We start from the raw sequence: 20,503 nt of genomic DNA, 5'->3' as shown, positions 1-20,503 counted from the left end.
AGGAAGAGGAGAAACAGGAGGCGCCAAGACTAAGTGCAGTTTATTCATGTCACGTTTAATTGATAGGTATAAAAACACTCACAAGAACAAAGATAAAATAGAGCTCATCTGTATACGACCACTCTGCTCCGTCCTGTAGGATACCGCTAAGCAAGCCAGAGTGACAGCTGAAGCCGTGAGTGTACCAGAGGTAATCTCCCTTGGGTGTATGGCTGTGCTGGAGCATCTGTAACCCAGAAATGGCCACACAACCAGCGTGGAACGCACCGGCAGAAATGATGTCACCGAACGTCGGAGGGTCAATAGGAAGATCTTGGGAACACTGAACAGGCTATGCGCTTGGAGCCTCTAGCTCAGCAATGGGCAAACTACGGCCCGCGGGCCGTATACGGCCCGGCGGACCTTTTAATCCGGCCCGCGGAGAACGCTCCTCTCACATTCCGCCCTGAAGACCGGTGTAGTATGAAAATCTGTCTCCTATGAGGATCTATCCCCCTCGATGTATCTGCGCATGTGCCGGAGATCGCCGATCGGCTGCTAATGCCTGAAACTGGCACATGCACAGATACGTCGAGGGGGACAGATCCTCATAGGAGACACATTTTCATGCTACACCGGAACGGCGAGAGGAACGCGGCGAGAGGAAAGCGCGGAGCAAAGGTAAGTGAATTGACACAGGGGGGACTTAATATGGGGGATGAATTAATATGGGGAATGAATTGCTATATGGGGGATGAATTACTATGGGGGATGAATTACTATATGGGGGATGAATTACTATGGGGGATGAATTACTATATGGGGGATGAATTACTATATGGGGGATGAATTACTATGGGGGATGAATTACTATATGGGGGATGAATTACTATGGGGGATGAATTACTATATGGGGGATGAATTACTATATGGGGGATGAATTACTATGGGGGATGAATTATTATAGGGGGGGATGAATTACTATAGGGGGGATGAATTACTATATGGGGGATGAATTACTATATGGGGGATGAATTACTATGGGGGATGAATTACTATGGGGGATGAATTACTATATGGGGGATGAATTACTATGGGGGATGAATTACTATATGGGGGATGAATTACTATGGGGGATGAATTACTATATGGGGGATGAATTACTATGGGGGATGAATTACTATATGGGGGATGAATTACTATGGGGGATGAATTACTATATGGGGGATGAATTACTATGGGGGATGAATTAATATGGGGGATGAATTACTATATGGGGGATGAATTACTATATGGGGGACGAATTACTATATGGGGGATGAATTACTATGGGGGATGAATTACTATATGGGGGATGAATTACTATGGGGGACGAATTACTATATGGGGGACGAATTACTATATGGGGGATTAATTACTATGGGGGATGAATTACTATATGGGGGATGAATTACTATGGGGGATGAATTACTATATGGGGGATTAATTACTATATGGGGGATGAATTACTATAGGGGGGATGAATTACTATGGGGGATGAATTACTATATGGGGGATGAATTACTATATGGGGGATGAATTACTATGGGGGATGAATTACTATGGGGGATGAATTACTATATGGGGGATGAATTACTATGGGGGATGAATTACTATAGGGGGGATGAATTACTATATGGGGGATGAATTACTATGGGGGATGAATTACTATATGGGGGATGAATTACTATATGGGGGATGAATTACTATGGGGGATGAATTACTATATGGGGGATGAATTACTATATGGGGGATGAATTACTATGGGGGATTAATTACTATATGGGGGATGAATTACTATGGGGGACGAATTACTATGCTTACTATGGGGGATGAATTACTATATGGGGGATGAATTACTATGGGGGATGAATTACTATATGGGGGATGAATTACTATATGGGGGATGAATTACTATATGGGGGATTAATTACTATGCTTACTATGGGGGAATATTACTATACTTACTATGGATGACACATACACATCATTCATCTACTCTTGGTCCGGCCCCCGGGTCCAATATATGAACCCATTGCGGCCCTCAAGTCAAAACGTTTGCCCACCCCTGCTCTAGCTCCTTCTATAGGCCTAAAAATGCTAGGAATAGAGACAGCTTAAAAAGAGTTAGTGTTCATCGTGGGACAGCAAGACTCAGCTGAACTTAATGGAACAGTACAATATCACATTACAAACAGTTTTTTTAAAAAAGGGGATATATGTAAAAAAGGCAATGTTGAAAACGGGATATAATAGTGAAAGTATGATTAAATCAATACTACATAATAAATTCTTAAATAAATAAAGTCATATACTTGACAAAATTTAAAATTCATAAAAAATGCATAAAAAATTCATTAACAAATTATAAAAAATTACAAAGGGATATATATTACATATATATACAATTGTGTTCAAAATAATAGCAGTGTGTTTAAAAAAGTGAATAAAGCTCAAAATCCTTCTAATAGCTTTTATTTCCATACACACAAATGCATTGGGAACACTACACGTTCTATTCCAAATCAAAACATGAAGAAAAATATATCAAATTTGTGTTGTTCCTCTACAAAAATTGAAGAAAAGTGAATATTAGCAGTGTTTGTATTCTTTACAAACTCAAACATTCACTATATAAACTGAAAAATGTTTGAAAATTTGCTTTCCTTTGAATCAATTAATATTTAGTTGTATAAGCACTGTTTCTGAGAACTGCTGTACATCTGTGTTGCATGGAGTCAACCAACTTCTGGCACCTGTAAACAGGTAATCCAGCCCAGGATGATTGGACTACATTCCACAGTTCTTCTCTATTTCTTAGTTTTGCCTCAGAAACTGCATTTTTGATGTCACCCCACAAGTTTTCTATTGGATTAAGATCCGGGGATTGGGCTGGCCACTCCATAACGTCAATCTTGTTGGTCTGGAACCAAGATGTTGCATGTTTACTGGTGTGTTTGAGGTCGTTGTCTTGTTGGAACACCCATTTCAAGGGCATTTCCTCTTCAGCATAAGGCAGCATGACCTCTTCAAGTATTCTGATGTATTCAAACTGATCCATGATCCCTGGTATGCGATAAATAGGCCCAACACGGTAGTATGAGAAACATCCCCATATCATGATGCTTGCGCAACCATGCTTCACTGTCTTCACAGTGTACTGTGGCTTGAATTCAGTGTTTGGGGGTCATCTAACAAACTGTCTCCGGCCACTAGACCCAAAAAAAAAATCTTACTTTCATCAGTCCACAAAATGTTGTGCCATTTCTCTTTAGGCCAGTCAAAGTGCTCTTTGGCAAATTGTAGCCTCTTCAGCACGTCTTTTTTTCAACAGTGGGACTTTGCGGGGGCTTCTTGCAGATAGCTTGGCTTCACATAGGCGTCTTCTAATTGTAACAGTACGCACAGGTAACTTTAGACCTTCTTTGATCTTCCTGGAGCTGATTGTTGGCTGAGTCCTTGCCATTTTGGCTATTCTTCTATCCATTTGAATGGTAGTTTTTCACTTTCTTCCACGTCTTTCAGGTTTTGGTTGCCATTTTAAAGCATTTGCGATCATTTTAGCTGAGCAGCCTATCATTTTCTGCACTTCTTTATATGTTTTCCCCTCTCCAATCAACTTTTTAATCAAGGTACGCTGTTCTTCTGAACAATGTCTGGAACGACCCATTTTCCTCAGAATTTCAGAGAAATGCACTGTAACCAGCATGTACAACATTTGCTGCCTTCCTTCCTTAAGTAAGGGTAATAATTGCCACCTGTTTTTCAAAGAATGAATGACCTCACTAATAGAACTCCACACTGCTATTATTTTGAACATGCCCCTTTCAATTAGTGATTCAATTACACAGAATCAGCAGCATGCATGTCATGACTGTTGGGTCTGTTGTATTTCTATTACTCTACTACACCTGCTAGTAAATCATTTGCCATGTAGAAATATAATTTCTACCAAAAACAGTGATTGATCAGGTTAGTGATGTCTGACTGCTATTATTTTAAACACAACTGTATAACTGTAATATGACACTGATGTAAAAAAACACTTCCGTGTATGGTACGCAAATATGTATTGCACTGTACCTAAATGATCAAGATTTGGGGGGAAGGAACAGGAGAAGGGGGAGGGGGGAAATCAGAAACAAAGAGGGATATATAATATGTATCAATGAGGTATAGGGGTTAGAGTACCATGTTGAAATACACACGGTACTCTAACCACTATACCTCACTATACCTTGTGACGTCACTTCCTCTGGTGCGTTCCACGCTGGTTGTGCGGCCATTTCCGGGTTACAGACGCCATTGATCAACTCCAGCACAGCCAAACACCCAAGGGAGATTCCCTCTGCTACACCCACGGCTTCAGCTGTCACTCTGGCTTGCCCAGCGGCACCTTACAGGATAGAGGAGAGTGGTCTTCTACAGATGAGCTCTATTTTACCTTTGTTCTTGTGAGTGTTTTTATACCTATCAATTAGACGTGACATCAATAATCTGCACTTAGTCTTGGCGCTTCCTGTTTCTTCTCTTTCATATTCAAGTGTGTATCCATTACATATCCGTTGTGGCTGCACCTTATCTGCAGTGGATGTGCTATACATGAAAGAGGATTGTGTTGGAGTATATTTACACTTTCCAGAGTAGAATCATATATCTAAGTGAGACTCTCCTAGATTCCTGAGCTCTGTATAATGTGGACCCTATTGTATATTTCACTATATATTAATGTTTTAATTGTACCAAATTGTTGTATAGGTGCTAGAGCAACAAAGATTTTTTGTATTTCAATGTTTTTATTAATTTATAAACAGTTTAAGACAGGAGCAACAACACACGTCCACACAGGGGTTATCAAATGCACATAAAAACTTAAAAAAACAGTGCTCTAACATCAACAGAGCAAAAGGTGCGCCCACGCAGGGGCTATCAATGGCACATAAATGATAAAAACATTGGTATAACACCAACAGTAACTCAAACCAAAGGCAGCTATCCACTGTATGAAATAAATGTACAGATTTGAGTAGATAAGATGTGACCTGTAGAAAATATGACAATGTAAATCTAGTTCATTCCGTGTCATTAAAGAAATATTTAGTCATAGGTACTCAGACACAGATGGTCACCAATTAACATCTGAAAAGACAGAGCAGCTTCCTCAGGCTGGAAGTGACACCTGGGTGCTAATAAGGTTTGTCACCTTCTGGGGAAACCGGGAAGGAAACGGCTGGAGACAGGTTGACTTCATGACAGCGGGAGACCAGAGCTTTGAAGTTTATCAGGGGATCAAAGGAGTATGTTTCATCCCTCATTAAAGATAAAATATTAGTTGCAGAGAGATGAAAATACTTCCTTCTGATGGGGCACTCTGTAGGCTACATCGGCATATAAAAACTATATTTCTGGACTAGGTAGAATGCCAGAAAAATGCAGGAAATGGTTATGTGGCGTTGGAGTGTGATAGCGGAACAGTGATTGGTACTGTCGCGATCGGACTGATGCGCTGGTGTTGGAAATATAATCCCTGACTTGGTGATTCAAGCTGGTCTTGGTCCAATTGACTTTGGGCAGGTCAGCACCCAGAACATCCTGTGAGCGGGTACAAGAACACCCCCAGGGTCAATTGGCCAAGAACTAATGTCCTGCCTATGTCCATATCCCCATAAATTAAGGACCCTGACATTGGGACATTGTAATTCGAATGGAGCTGGTTCGATCGAATAATGGATTACGGATTCTCTGACTTGCTCCAGTCGCAGGATAAATCTTGGTAAAAGTTTTATTTCTGTTTTATTCCCTTTTGTTTTATAGTGAATAGTCTATGTGTGTCTACTTGTAATTTTTGTAACTTTTTTGTACATATTTTATGCACTGCCCACTTTCGGGATATTAAATCTTAAAATTAATAAGTGACTTCTGTGTATTTAAGCACGGGCTCATATCTTTGGAGAGATTAGATTGTATTGTATTTTGGTGCCTTTAAATGCTCGGTCAAGCTCATTGCCAATCTGTATGCAATTGCACTGCGTGTTGGCAGATTGCATGCAGATTGTAAAGGTAACAGATCTGCCAGACGAATATCTGTGTGTGTGGGGTGTCCCAGCAGACCGTTCTGCGGATAAACTGTTGGGTGGTGGCAAACTACCATTTGTGGTGTGTCTGTTGTGGGGGTGTGTGGACAGTGGAAGAGTGATTAACACCAGGGTTCTAGCTTCTAGGATAGCTGGAGGGATCCTAGAAGGGTGTGTGATTGCTAAGCTGCTCCTCAACTCTAATTAGTGCACCAGATTGTATATAATATTTGTATCTGCCAGTGTGTGGTTGACCAACTGGATTGGAGTGGAGTCTCCCTCCGGTGGTGGCCAAGAGGTAGTGTGGGCTGTGAAAGTATATCACGGGCCAGTCTTAGATACGGTTTTATATATTCAAAGTTAAGCCCCCCTTATTCCCTCTTACCCCAAGTCACGGCCGCACATGCGCACCTCAGTTAGCTAGTCACTGTGGGCGTGGCGTGTGGGTGAATTTGTGACACACTGCTGCCACACCAATAACAAACAAAAAAAGAAAAAGGAGGAGGGGTACAAAAAGGAAAAAGATAACAAGACCAAGAGCAGAGGTCAGAGAACGCCAATACTGAGCAACATCACAATCCCAGACTAGTTGGGGGGAGCGTGGGAAAGTTATATTGCAACCATGGCTCCCATGTTTTGAAGAATTTCCATTGGGAGTCATTACAGATACTCAACATCTGTTCATTGAACATCATAGTGGTCATACGTTCCCGGACCCGCTGAAGAGGTACAAACGGGCTCTTCCATGCCTGAGCTATTGTTCTAGTGACCGACAAAAACAAACAGGAAGCCAAGTTCTGCTGGTGAGCCAAGAGGCCCGGTATGAGATAATGAAGCAAAGCAACAAAGATTTTTTATTTATTCTGAGTGAGATATCACAAGACTGGACTTTGAACTGTAATTTAGGATATATTATATTGATTTGGCAATAGTTAACACTACAAATACAGTATATACTTTAGGTCCAAATAACCACATTTATTTCATGTTAAATCCAACTTACCCAAGTCCAGAGACATTTATTATTTAGAGTAGTAATTTAGTTGGAATAACTATTTATTTCTGCCTGTGTCCAATGGGGAGAATTCCAGTGACTTTTTATCACTGTGATGCAAAGAGAGAAATTTGGAAGAACAAAGGTAAAAAAGATAGGAACTCACAAACAGTAACAACACAACTTCACTGAGATTACTTTCTTATACATTTGCTGTTGTCTCTGGTCCCATTGGAAAAATTTGTAATCACTTTTGTCCCTCTGACTTTTGTACCTGGAATAGTAAGTGAAGATCAATTTCCCTAAGGGTACTATAGATGACAGTAAAACATGCCAGAGGTTCTACCTGAAAGAAGATGTATTTAAATATTTTTGTTATGTAATTAATAATGAGTAGTAATAAATAACTTTATCATATAGCACAAATAAGATGATGCAATTAAAGCTGTGCAAAATAAGTGTTGGTCTTCTTGCACACGGAGATTTAAAAAACGCCATGTTTTTTACTGATCTGGATATAGATGCATAAAGAACCGTAAGGCTTCAGTCACATGGCTGTAAAAAAGTCCAGATTTCCAGGCATTTTTTATTACGTATCTGAACACAGCTCTATTGTTTTCAATGGAGATACAGGTGTGTAAACATTGACTGTAACACAAAATCTAAAAAATATCCAAAGACATATGTACTGTATATAAGATGCAGGTATTGGGAAAAAAGAACAGTTTTACGCAAGTATTTACTGTTCATTGCACATAAACTTTTTGTGCTAGAAAAAAACAAGCTTCAATAAAATGTTTACGCCCATGTGAATGAACCCTAAAACAACGAAAATACAAAAAAAGAAAATTTTACATATGACTGCAGTAGTTTATGTGTATACAGTACACGCAATTGTTGCTACACTAGCAATGAAGAAGAATTTTAAGCATGTATACACATACACGCATTTGCACAAGGTCTTTGTAGGACGTTTTAGGCCAGGTTCACACCTGTGCCATTTTTATGCATTTTGCGTTTTTTCAGGAACGCAGTGCATGCCATTTATCATGATTTCCTATGGATCATGTTCACATCTATGGGTTTTTCGCGTGAAAGTTTTTTCGGAAAGGGTCAAGGACTTCTTTTTCTGCATTATTTTGCATTTTGGTCCAATAGACTTCAATGGAACCGCATATAAAATGCAAGTGCTGCGTTTTGTGTGTGTTTTTTATGCTTTTTTGATGTGTTTTTTGCATGCTTCACTGCTAACACCTCCCTTTGACAACAGACTTCCCATGCTGCCCTGCAAACCAGGAAGCCGGATCTAAGACAAGGCATCATGGTGAAAACTGAGGTGCACACACAGGTGGTGAGGCCTCGGATCTATTTATACAGCCCTGCCGACCCAACACATAAGTCAGAGCAGCATCAGGGATGGGAGGAAACTGCAAAAGAAGTCTATTCTAAATGGGATTCCTTCAGCAAGAAACAGAAAGAAAACAAAAGTGAGTACTATCTGTTTTATCTAGTTTCAGCTTCTTAGCTCATGTTTGCTGTACTTTTTTTCTAGATTACAAAAAAAACCCACACAACTCCAAAATATACTGAATTTTTTTATTATCTTAAATTCTCCCAAAATAAAAAAAAAATGTTTTACCATAAGAACCAAGTTTATAATACATAAACAGACGTTTTGCAAATTTAACAATGATAATGTTCACAACCCTCTACAGCAATTAAGGAACAATTATATAGCAGCATTTTTGTCTTAAAAAATATATGTAGTTGACCAAAAATATTGAATAGCCTCAAGTTGACATGGCACCTGACCATTTGGAGACGTGAAATAGACACAGAATGCCTCCCTGATAGCAGCACCACACCTGCTACCCCGAGGAGCTGGCAAATCTGCACTTGTCATGGTATGGGTAATTTTGTCCTTGTACTGAGATCCATCCTGTTCCTGATTAAAATTATGCAGGGCACATGCTGCTTTAACCCTTTGAGGACCGTAAGATTTTGGAATGCCAAAAGAATCAATTTTTTTGTTTTTAAAGTTCGTACACTTCTTTTGCTGTAACTAAGCCATTTCATGAAATAATTGGCAAAAAGCTAGATCCATTTGTTGTTTGTTGATAAGAACTAATATTTTGACTCAAACCAAAAAAAAAAAAGAGTTTTAAGTTCTTAATCAGATGATACACGCAATTAAAAACATGGGACAAATACGTCCCTTGGTCCTCATAGGGTTAACAGCTTTTATAGCATGCTGCAAGTTTAGGTGGGTGGGAGTGTGCAACAAACGCCATTTATTGGCAAGGATGCCAAAAGTACACACCACAACTCTACGAGACCTAGTGAGGCAATAGTTAAACACCCTCCTTTCAACATCCAAGAAGTGATTGGAAAAGGGCCTTAGCAGATGTTCACTGAGGGTGAACGCCTCATCACCTACAAATACATATGGTAGAGCAGGACCCTTCGTTCCTGGTAGCTAACTGTTTGGTGGAAGGTCCAGGCCATTGTTTTGAGGCATATGCTCAAATGCGGAGTGTGAGAAAATACTTGAGTCTGAGCTGCTCCCATAAGACGCTGTATTTATGTAAGTGAAACAATAATTGGCATCTGCCACTGCAAATAACACAAATGAAAAATAATTTTTATAGTTATAAAAACTGCCAATAGCTTCTGGCTTTATTATGCGAATGCATTTCCCATCTATCACACCCGAGCAATTTGGGAAATTACAGCGCTCTTGGAACACAGCAGCCATGTTGCACCATTTTTCTGCTGTTGGTTTCTTGAAGATCACATCCTTTAATAACTCCCATATGACGTGCAGGTGTTACGGACAATATAGCTTTATTTCCCCTCCATAAACTGAAAATATAGACTGGCTAAAGAATGTCCTGTTGCAAGCTATCTGGAATTATAAAGAAAAAAATATTTTTATGTTTTGTAGTTAGAGTTGCGTACAAGATGGCGGAGCACAAAAGACTCCTACAATAGACAGCTGAGTATGCAACTGCAAGCAAGGAGTGCTGGTGCAACAAATTTTACCCCCTACCAACTTGCCTGAGTTCCTCAAACCATTCTTAGAGATGAGAAGGTAAACTAGGATCACAGCATCATTTCAATCATTTGTATTTTGAATAAAAATTTAAATTGGAATTATCTAATGTTGCTTCTTTCTGTATTTGCAGCACTGAGAGCAGCTGGGAATCTCAGGCATGTGCAGAGGACCCTGGGGAGTGTCCTTCAACTTCCCTGGACACCCCAACTACTGGTTCACCCATATCCAGGGTGACAGAGGAGATGAGGGAGGAGGAGGAGGAGGAGAAAGAGTTATGCAGGCCTGTTGCACCACCAACTGCTGTGTTTCGGAGGGGAGGAGCATCAAGAAGGATGACTCCACGTCAAAGTGAAAAACTGATGGATGCAATAAATGAGCTGGTAGCTCTATTTAAAAACCAAATGCCTTTTATCCGAGTAGTACGTTAACACACTAGTCCCATTTGTTGATCAAGTTCCTCTTGAAAGACAGGAGGAGATGAGAATTGCAATACTGCAGTGCCTGACCTCTATAATTCTCTCTGCTAACCCACCCCCACCCACAAGCTTGCCCCAGCAGACACCACCTCAGGCCTCTTATGTGTCATACCCAATGCATGGCGCTTACCAAACTCCTGTATGGCCAAATTATCAGGAGCCACAATATCATTATCATGCTTCAGCAACACTTATGGAGTTCATGCCACCACCAAGGCCACCTGAGCTTATCAGACCTTGTATTGTACTTTTTACAATTTTATATCATAATATGTTGGCAACAATGCAATTTTGTAGTTTTTCATAAAAAAACTTAAAAAAAAATACATTACAGAAAAAAATGTTGTACAGTTCTATTGCATTTTACTTTATTGAAAAAAACTGTTTGTAAAAAAACAAAATAAAACATTTTTTGCAATTTAATATACGTTGTTATTATGTGTACAGTTTAGACTGTAAACACTTACCTGAATATGAACATCAGCCTTTCTACTGGTAGGATGGAGACCCGGAAGAAGGTGTTTTGCTGCTGAGTAGACCCAGCGATTCATCAAAACTTAAAATTAAAAAAAAGGGGGGGGGTTGGTGATTAAAAAAAAAAAGATGAAAGGAAGAAAAAAGATAAGAAACACATAACAAGCATAAGACACAAAAAAGGAAATGAGAGTGGAAGGGGGAGGGGGCGGTTGCGACAAACATATGTAGCTATAGGAGAAGTTCAAAACTTGTGCTCACCTTTTTGTAGACATCTGTGTGTATCGGAAAAAATTGTCCTCGTGCTCTCAGATCGTTATGCATGATCCAAAATTGTCCTCTCTGCTGTATGTTGGCTATCGCCGGATGTATCCAATATCTGCGTCTTTGCCTCTGTTCCTCTCCTTCCTCTTCCTGCATGACTGTAGCTGTCAATGTGGCAGTTTCAAGGAATAAGGAAATTGCAGCCATGATGGTGACAGATCTGCAGCATTACAGATTACAGGCAGGAATTAGGAAATAAAAATGCTATCTGACATCTTGTGACATCAAACCAGTGTCTTTTTCCTATTGGCCATCTAAATTGAAAAAAAATGTAAAACGCATTAAAAAAACACAAAACGCACTGTACAATGCAAATGAAAATGCAATCTGCTCAGGTATGGACATGGCCTTACTCAGGATCTTTCTGTCAATTATTGCATCCATGTGCAACTGGCCTTAGAAATGTCTTATGACTTTGCATACTTTTGTCAATGAAATCTGTCAATCAGCTCTACTTTTTTCCAAAACTTAAAAGAGTTTGTCCCCTGCTATAAATCACAGAAGGATCTTCATTAAGTGTTCTTGCATGGCCAGACCACTTACTGTTATCTCACATATATATTCTTATTATTTTAGTCAAATTTACCACCCTAACTCCTCCCACAGTTTTTACACTACATAGACATAATATACCGAAACATGCGGATTGTTCCCGATTGGTATGCTATTACTTTGTGGAACGTTTCACCGAATGGTTCACGAAATATCAGCATTTTTGTGGTGAAATTGGTCCCATAGGAATGAATGGCGGAATGTTCAAAACTAGAGTGGGAGCTGACAAAAGCTAAAGTGTTAGCTGAAAAATCAGGATTTCTAAACTGCCATCACTCCCTCATTTTCAATCCCACCTACACAAATCTTATATCAAAATGTTCAGCTATCCCTGCTGCCACTAAAAATGTCCACGGCTAAGCCATAGCCCTGATAGTTTTCACAATATGACCATTTGTTTGCAACTCACGCTGCCCATTGACATTCATTGAAACTCCACTCTAGCAACCTCAAATTTGAAGAGCAATTTCAAAACTGCAACTGTGCCTTCATTTTTAATATTTCAGAGACATACTATGCATCAAAATGTAGGTCTAGGTCTTGTGATTCTCACAATATAAAGCTCTTCGGTGTAGGATTTATAATTTTTAAACTACAACTGTTTGAAGATGGCAATCACCAGTGAAGTGAGCAAGTTGGAGCAGTTTGATTTTAACCGCTCTTCTCTGCCCTTGCTGTACAGTGAGTTGCCGTAGGAACCCAGGTGTGTGAGCAGGCAGCAGAGTGACAAAAGCTAGAGTAGACTACTGGTGGAGGCAAGAACACTTCACACAATTTCCCCAGAAATTTTAGCTTTTCTAGTTAGAACTGTCCTTCCTCAAACACATATGATGGAGAATGGGAGCTGCATCTGCTTTTTTGAGTCACCAAAATTATATTATATATAAAAAAATAAATAGTCAAATACAAATGTTGCTTTTTCTGGCTTCTAAATGTTTTCATAACTGCACTGAACTGTTTACCTGAAAGATATCAGAACAAGATAAAGTAAGGTAACAAACAGGGCCAGCACTACCACTAGGAAAACTAGACAGTCTCCTAGGGCTCACTGTCGCCTTGAGTGCAGCCATGGCTGCTGGTTTCCCTACTCTCTGCCATGGCTGGGTGCTGGGGCAGGCTATGCCCCCCCATAAATCAGTTGTGCCCCCCCAGCTACTCTTTCCATGGATGCTGTGCCTAGATGCCTTCCCCCATCCCAGCTGGAACAAGCTGAGAGTAGCCTGGAGCAGTGAAGCCTGAAAAGGAGAAATGCCAGTAGGTGCAGGCTGTGCTCTCACCTCCTGTCAGTGGATTGATCTTCCATAAAGCAGGGGGCACAGGATCACTCTTACATTGGCATGTTCAGTGTTTGATTCATTCCCTGGCTCCCTGCTGCAGAGTTATGAGCGGTCATTGGAGGAGATCAGGGGTGGGGTAATCAAAATGTGTACAGCCCGATCCAAGAGCGCTCCTGTGTCATCTGCTGTATAGAAAATTGTTCCACTGACGGGTGAGAGCACAGCACAACTCGCACCTGTGCCTGGTCTCCCTGTATGTTTTTTTGGGGGGGGAACTTACAGTCCGGGGGAACTGTACACAATGAAAGGACGGAGGGGTAACAATCATTAAAGCTGAGATGAGAGGTTTGTGCAGGAGAGGGGATGGGGCTATTTGTGCTGGGAAGGCTAATGGGGCTGATGGGGGGGGGGGGGGATTTGTGCTAGGAGAATGAATGGGGGATATGTTCTAGGAGTAGAAAGGAGTTTTCAGGGAAGGGGAAGGGTTGTGGGGAATTTGTGCAAAAGGGGTGGGTTGGGTAAAGTGCGAGGAGATTGGGGGGGGGGGGGGTGAGGGGGGAATTTGTACTAGGAGGGGGTATTGGGAGAGAATTTGTTCTAGGAGAGGGGGTAGGGGGGTGGTTGTTCTAGGCGGTAGAATTGAGGGGGGATTTATGATAGGAGGGGGGATTGGGGGGGGTTGTGGTAGGAGAGGGAATTGGCGAGGGGGATTTGTGCTAGGAAGGGGGATTGGAAGGGGTTGTGATAAGAGGGGATTTGTGCAAGGACGGAGGATTTGGGTGTGCAGGAAGAATTTGTGCTGGGAAGAATAATTTAGAGGGGGTTGTGCTAGGAGGTGGAATTGCGGGGGTTTATGCTAGGAGGGCGAATTTGAGGGAGAGGATTTGTGCTAGGGTGGAAAATATGAGGGATAAGAGGATGTGTGCTAGGAAGGGTGAAGTACAACTGCAGGTGAGGTTTTTTTTGAGGGGGGAGGAGTGCAAGTAGCTGGTCTTGCTTAGGGTGCAAAATAATCTAGCACCGGTCCTGGTAAGAAGATAATAGCAGAAAGAAAGAGAGACATTTTCAGCACAGAAGACGTTAGAACATACAGTACATGTGGACTACTACCCTTTGGATGTACGAGACTTGGAAAAATATATTGCTTATCAAACTTAAGTTGGCTGCAGACAAACATTTGCATATCCTTTTTTGTGTCCTGATATGATACTGTGTCATGTGCATAAAAAAATGATATACTGTATGACAAAAGATGTAGCTTTATACAGTAAATCTGAGATCAGATATGGGCCACTACAAAGAAATTGTGCTAGATATGATTTAAATAATTTAGTTATCACCATAGTTCTGCATAATAAAATTATTGTAGGAAATTGTGAATATGAGTGGAAGGTATGTTGTATGCTAGATTTATATGGTAAGTTTCAACTGGTATGATGGACCCTAAGGAAATAAATTTGCAAAAAAATGTTTGCAAAATTTCCAGCATACCAGCCCTGGCCAAACATTTTGACAATGACACAAATATTAATTTTCACAAGGTCTGCTGCTTCAGTGTTTTTAGATCTTTTTGTCAGATGTTACTATAGTATACTGAAGTATAATTCAAGCATTTCATAAGTGTCAAAGGATTTTATTGTTAATGACATTACGTTTATGCATAGTCAATATTTTCAGTGTTGACCATTCTTTTTCAAGACCTCTGCAAATCACCCTGGCATGCTGTCAATATACTTCTGGCATATAAAAAAGGTGCAGCGCTTATACAGTCATGGCCGAAATTGTTGGCACCCTTGATATTTCTCCAGGAAATCATGTATTTCTCACGAAACGTATTGCATTAACACATGTTTTGCTATACACATGTTTATTCCCTTTGTGTGTATTGGGACAAAACAAAAAAAGGGAGGAAAGAAAGCAAATTCGACATAATGTCACACAAACCTCCAAAAATGGGCTGGACAAAAGTATTGGCACCCTTTCACAACTGCGGATAAATAAGAATGTTACAAGCATGTGATGCTCCTGTAAACTCACCTGGGGCAAGTAACAGGTGTGGGCAATATAGAAATCACACCTGAAAGCAGATAAAAAGGAGAGACGTTCACTTAACCTTTGCATTGTGTGTCTGTCTGTGCCACACTAAGCATGGACAACAGAAAGAGGAGACGAGAACTGTCTGAGGACCTGAGAACCAAAATTGTGGCAAAATATCAACAATCTCAAGGTTACAAGTCCATCTCCAGAGAACTAGATTTGCCTTTGTCCACAGTGCGCAACATTATCAAGAAGTTTGCAACCCATGGCACTGTAGCTAATCTCCCTGGTCGTGGACGGATGAGGAAAATTGATGAAAGATTGCAACGCAGAATAGTCCGGATGGTGGATAAGCAGCCCCAAACATGTTCCAAAGACATTCAAGCTGTCCTGCAGGCTCAGGGAGCATCAGTGTCAGCGCGAACTATCCGTCGACATTTAAATGAAATGAAACGCTATGGCAGGAGACCCAGGAGGACCCCACTGCTGACACAGAGACATAAAAAAGCAAGACTACAGTTTGCCAAAATGTACTTGAGTAAGCCAAAAGCCTTCTGGGAAAACGTCTTGTGGACAGATGAGACCAAGATAGAGCTTTTCGGTAAAGCACATCATTCTACTGTTTACCGAAAACGGAATGAGGCCTACAAAGAACAAAACACAGTACCTACGGTAAAATATGGTGGAGGTTCAATGATGTTTTGGGGTTGTTTTGCTGCCTCTGGCACTGGGTGCCTTGACTGTGTGCAAGGCATCATGAAATCTGAGGATTACCAAAGGATTTTGGGTCGCACTGTAGGGCCCAGTGTCAGAAAGCTGGGTTTGCGTCCAAGATCCTGGGTCTTCCAGCAGGACAATGACCCCAAACATACGTCAAAAAGCACTCAGAAATGGATGGCAAAGAAGCGCTGGAGAGTTCTGAAGTGGCCAGCAATGAGCCCAGATCTAAATCCCATTGAACACCTGTGGAGAGATCTTAAAATTGCTGTTGGGAAAAGGTGTCCTTCCAATAAGAGAGACCTGGAGCTGTTTGCAAAGGAAGAGTGGTCCAAAATTCCGGGTGAGAGGTGTCAGAAGCTTATTGATGGTTATAGGAAGCGACTGATTTCAGTTATGTTTTCCAAAGGGTGTGCAACCAAATATTAAGTTAAGGGTGCCAATACTTTTGTCCAGCCCATTTTTGGGGTTTTGTGTGACATTATGTCATATTTGCTTTTCTGCCTCTGTTTTATATTTGTTCCAATACATACAAAGGGAATAAACATGTGTATAGCAAAACATGTGTTAATGCAATACCTTTTTTGTGTGAAATACTTGATTTTCAGGAAAAATATCAAGGGTGCCAACAATTTCGGCCATGACTGTATATTAAAACATGCAAGATATCACAATGCAAGAGTATATCCCTGCAAAACGCAGGCAGGGTATAGTTATTGTACTGCCCCTTATAGTCTCAATTAACACACAAATATATAGTTCACAATCTCCCAGTGGGTAGGGTGAGGTGAAGGATCAAATGGATCTGTATTGACACACGGTGATAGCCAAAAAGGTGATGTATGGTGATATCCAAAACTGGTAAAAGATTGTGCACTCACCAGATGCACAACCAATATGCGCATGTAAGAGATAACCCCTCTCAAGGTATGGTTCCAGGACTCATCAAAGGCAAGATCTGGTCAATCTCTACGATGTGGACCCTCAGCTGTCATGCATGGCTCTGTCCCCTATAGCTCTTTACTCTGCAGGTAGTTGGAAGCTCACCAGAGAGCCCCAGAAAGAAACAAGGAGGCCAGAATAGCGTGATACCGCTTAAACATGCGTGCGTTTATTTCATCCAGCAAAAGGGTATAATAAAACAATACTGACCAGACAATACCCCCTATGAGTAAGTGCGGTTGCACGAAACGCGTCAGTGAGGAACTGCGGCACAGTGACGTTTACCACCGCCGGCACCACTGGGGTCCCGGCGGCTAACTTTATTGTCTGGTCAGTATTGTTTTATTATACCCTTTTGCTGGATGAAATAAACGCACGCATGTTTAAGCGGTATCACGCTATTCTGGCCTCCTTGTTTCTTTCTGGGGCTCTCTGGTGAGCTTCCAACTACCTGCAGAGTAAAGAGCTATAGGGGACAGAGCCATGCATGACAGCTGAGGGTCCACATCGTAGAGATTGACCAGATCTTGCCTTTGATGAGTCCTGGAACCATACCTTGAGAGGGGTTATCTCTTACATGCGCATATTGGTTGTGCATCTGGTGAGTGCACAATCTTTTACCAGTTTTGGATATCACCATACATCACCTTTTTGGCTATCACCGTGTGTCAATACAGATCCATTTGATCCTTCACCTCACCCTACCCACTGGGAGATTGTGAACTATATATTTGTGTGTTAATTGAGACTATAAGGGGCAGTACAATAACTATACCCTGCCTGCGTTTTGCAGGGATATACTCTTGCATTTTGATATCTTGCATGTTTTAATATATAAGCGCTGCACCTTTTTTATATGTGAGTCTTTGGAGGTTGTTTTTTGGTACCTTTTGTGTTCAGCAGCTTTGTTACCTTTAGCGCTCACTTATACCTATTTTTACAGCAAATCTACTTCTGGGCCACTTCCTGACTGATGGCAGTCCATTCTTGCATTATCAATGCTTGGAGTTTGTCAGAATTTATGGGGGGGGGGTTGTTCAGCCGCCTCTTGATTATTGACCACAAATTCTCAATGAGTTTCCTGGCCGTGGACCCAAAGTTCTGATGTTTTATTCCCCACGTCAAGTTAGTTATCACTTTTGCCTTATGGTAAGGTGCTCCATCATTCTGGAAAAGGCATTGTTCATACATGCCATACTGTTCTTGGATGGTTGGGAGAAGTTGTTCTCGGAGGATGTTTTTGTACCATTCTTTATTCATTACTTTAGGCAAAATTTTGAGGGAGCCCACTCCCTTGGCTGAGAAGCAACCCACACATGAATGGTCTCAGGATGCTTTACTGTTGGAATGACAGGATTGAATTTAGCACTCACCTTTTCTTCTCAGGACAAGGTTTTTTCTGGATGCCCCAAACAATCAAAAAGGGGATTCATCATTGAAAATTAATTTACCCCAGTCCACAGCAGTCCAATCCCTGTACCTTTTGCAGAATATCAGTCTGTCTTGGAGAGAAGTGGCTTCTTTTCTGCCCTTCTTGACACCAGGCATTCCTCCAAAAGTCTTCGCCTCCCTGTGCGTGCAGATGTACTCACACCTGCCTGCTGCCATTCCTGAGCAAGCTCTGCACTGGTAGTGCCCCGATCCCACAGCTGAAACAACCTTAGGAGATGGTCCTGGAGCTTGCTGGACTTTCTTGGGTGCCCTAAAGCCTTCTTCATAATTGAACCTCTCTCCTTGAAGTTGGTTGATTTAAGTGCAATCTTAGTAGCAGCAATATCCTTATCTGTGAATCCATTTTTGTGCAAAGCAATGATGTCTGCATGTGTTTTCTTATAGATAACCATGGTTAACAGAGGAAGAACAATGATTTCAAGCACCACCCTCGTTATAGAGCTTCCAGTCTGTTATTCTAACTCAATCAGCATGACAGAGTGATCTCCAGCCTTGTCCTTGTCAACACTGACACTGACCTGTGTTAATGAGAGAATCACTGACATGATGTCAGCTGGTCCTTTTGTGGCAGGGCTGAAATGCAGTGGTAATTTGTTTTTGGGGATTATGTTAATTTTCATGGCAAAGAGGGACTTTGCAAATAATTGCATTTCATCTGATCACTCTTCATAACATTCTGGAATATATGCAAATTGCATTTATAAAAACTGAGGCAGCAGACTTTGTGAAAATTAATATTTGTGTCATTCTCAAAAACTTTTGGCCAGGGCTGTACTTCTCAGTTTGCCATTATGGCTTATCTAAATAAACATTTTTGTAAAAATAAATATCAAATAGTTAATATGCACCATTATGTTTTAATATACCCTCTAGGTGCAGAACATGTCACAGTCAATAGAAGTTTTGAATCTCCGCACACAAAGAGATTTCCAGTATGTACAGAAGATGGAGACCCAAATGAAGGGTCTAAGGTCCAAATTTAGGCAAATTGAGGAGGACCGGAAAAATCTATTAACTCGGCACTTTCAGGTAAGTACACTGAAATTATCATGGGTCTATACAGTACTATGTATAACCTTAATTGCAAATACAAGTTAGGTTTCATTTTACTTTAAGTGTGCAGCTATAAGTCATATGGTAATGGATACACTTCTACCTATATATATTTTCTTTATATTTTACATATATTTTTCTTTTTTCATTTATTATGCTCAGAAATAAAATATTATAGAAATGAAAAACAATATGTATAAGTAAATATGACACATTGCACATAACTATTTCATAGTTCAGTAATCCCTCCCCCCTTTTCTCTCACTTAAAAAATTATGTATAAATAATTCGTTAAAAAAAACTTAAAGTTAATTTTTTTATCAATTTATGTTGATGAAGAGTTTGTCTTTTATACCTTAATGTTGCATAAATTTCTGCCGAAGAAACCAGAAAAATGGCTCAAAGTAAAGACAGCTGTGTGCAATATCTAATGTAGATATAGAAAAATAGTTTGCACTTTAAGCTAGTATACATAGAGCCGGTAACACAATTGTCCTGTGGCCAGCATTCCCAAAATAGAGGAGACACAAGCAGAATTCTGAGCTTCTCATTTGTTTCGAATTCATAAGCTCTAAAGATAATTATACACTGGCAGATCACTGTGAAGCTAAAATGAGCCTGTAATTTTGTTCTAAACAATTTAATCTATTATGAACCATGTTCAATGCTGCTTTTTAGAAGGGGCACCAAGCTACAGGCCTTTCATGACACACCTGGGTGTAAAATTCAGATTCAGGCTCAAAAGCCAGGTCTTCAAAGACAGTAGCCTGCACATTTAAAGAGATACTAAACTCCTTTTTTTTTAATTAAATTGGCCTCCAGGGGGTTTAAGCCATAATGTGCTAGTGCGCATTGCATATTAGTACATTATAACAGATCTACCTGTCACATGAAGCCATCCAGTGCTGTGCTGTCATCACTCCAGCTGGTCCCAGGTGCTCTCATCTCCTTCCAGTCTTCCTTCCAGGTTCTGTGTGAATATGTCACTATCATACAGATGTACAGGGGCCACATCAATGCGGCACAGAACAGATGCCATACATGTAAGCTGAGCTGCG

The 20,503-nt window shown here is 40.7% G+C and overlaps 1 protein-coding gene and 1 pseudogene across 2 annotated transcripts in view; one reads left to right on the top strand and one right to left on the bottom strand.

The window, feature by feature from the left end:
- Nucleotides 1–20,503, top strand: part of OLFM3 (olfactomedin 3) — a 340,444-nt gene that overhangs the window by 295,201 nt on the left and 24,740 nt on the right. For both annotated transcript variants that reach the window (XM_089686595.1, XM_089686596.1), the window contains exon 3: nucleotides 19,266–19,421. In XM_089686595.1, the coding sequence (XP_089542721.1) occupies nucleotides 19,266–19,421 (156 nt within the window). The remainder of the gene's footprint in view (nucleotides 1–19,265; nucleotides 19,422–20,503) is intronic.
- Nucleotides 8,837–9,841, bottom strand: LOC149455138 (uncharacterized; annotated as a pseudogene).

The sequence above is a fragment of the Staurois parvus genome, unplaced genomic scaffold (genome assembly GCF_062004578.1).
Source record: "Staurois parvus isolate SC_StPar_1 unplaced genomic scaffold, SC_StPar_1.0 ptg000402l, whole genome shotgun sequence".
Lineage (NCBI taxonomy): Eukaryota > Metazoa > Chordata > Amphibia > Anura > Ranidae > Staurois > Staurois parvus.
The sequence above is the reverse complement of the archived record's forward strand: the minus strand, read 5'-3'. Positions and strand labels throughout refer to the sequence as shown.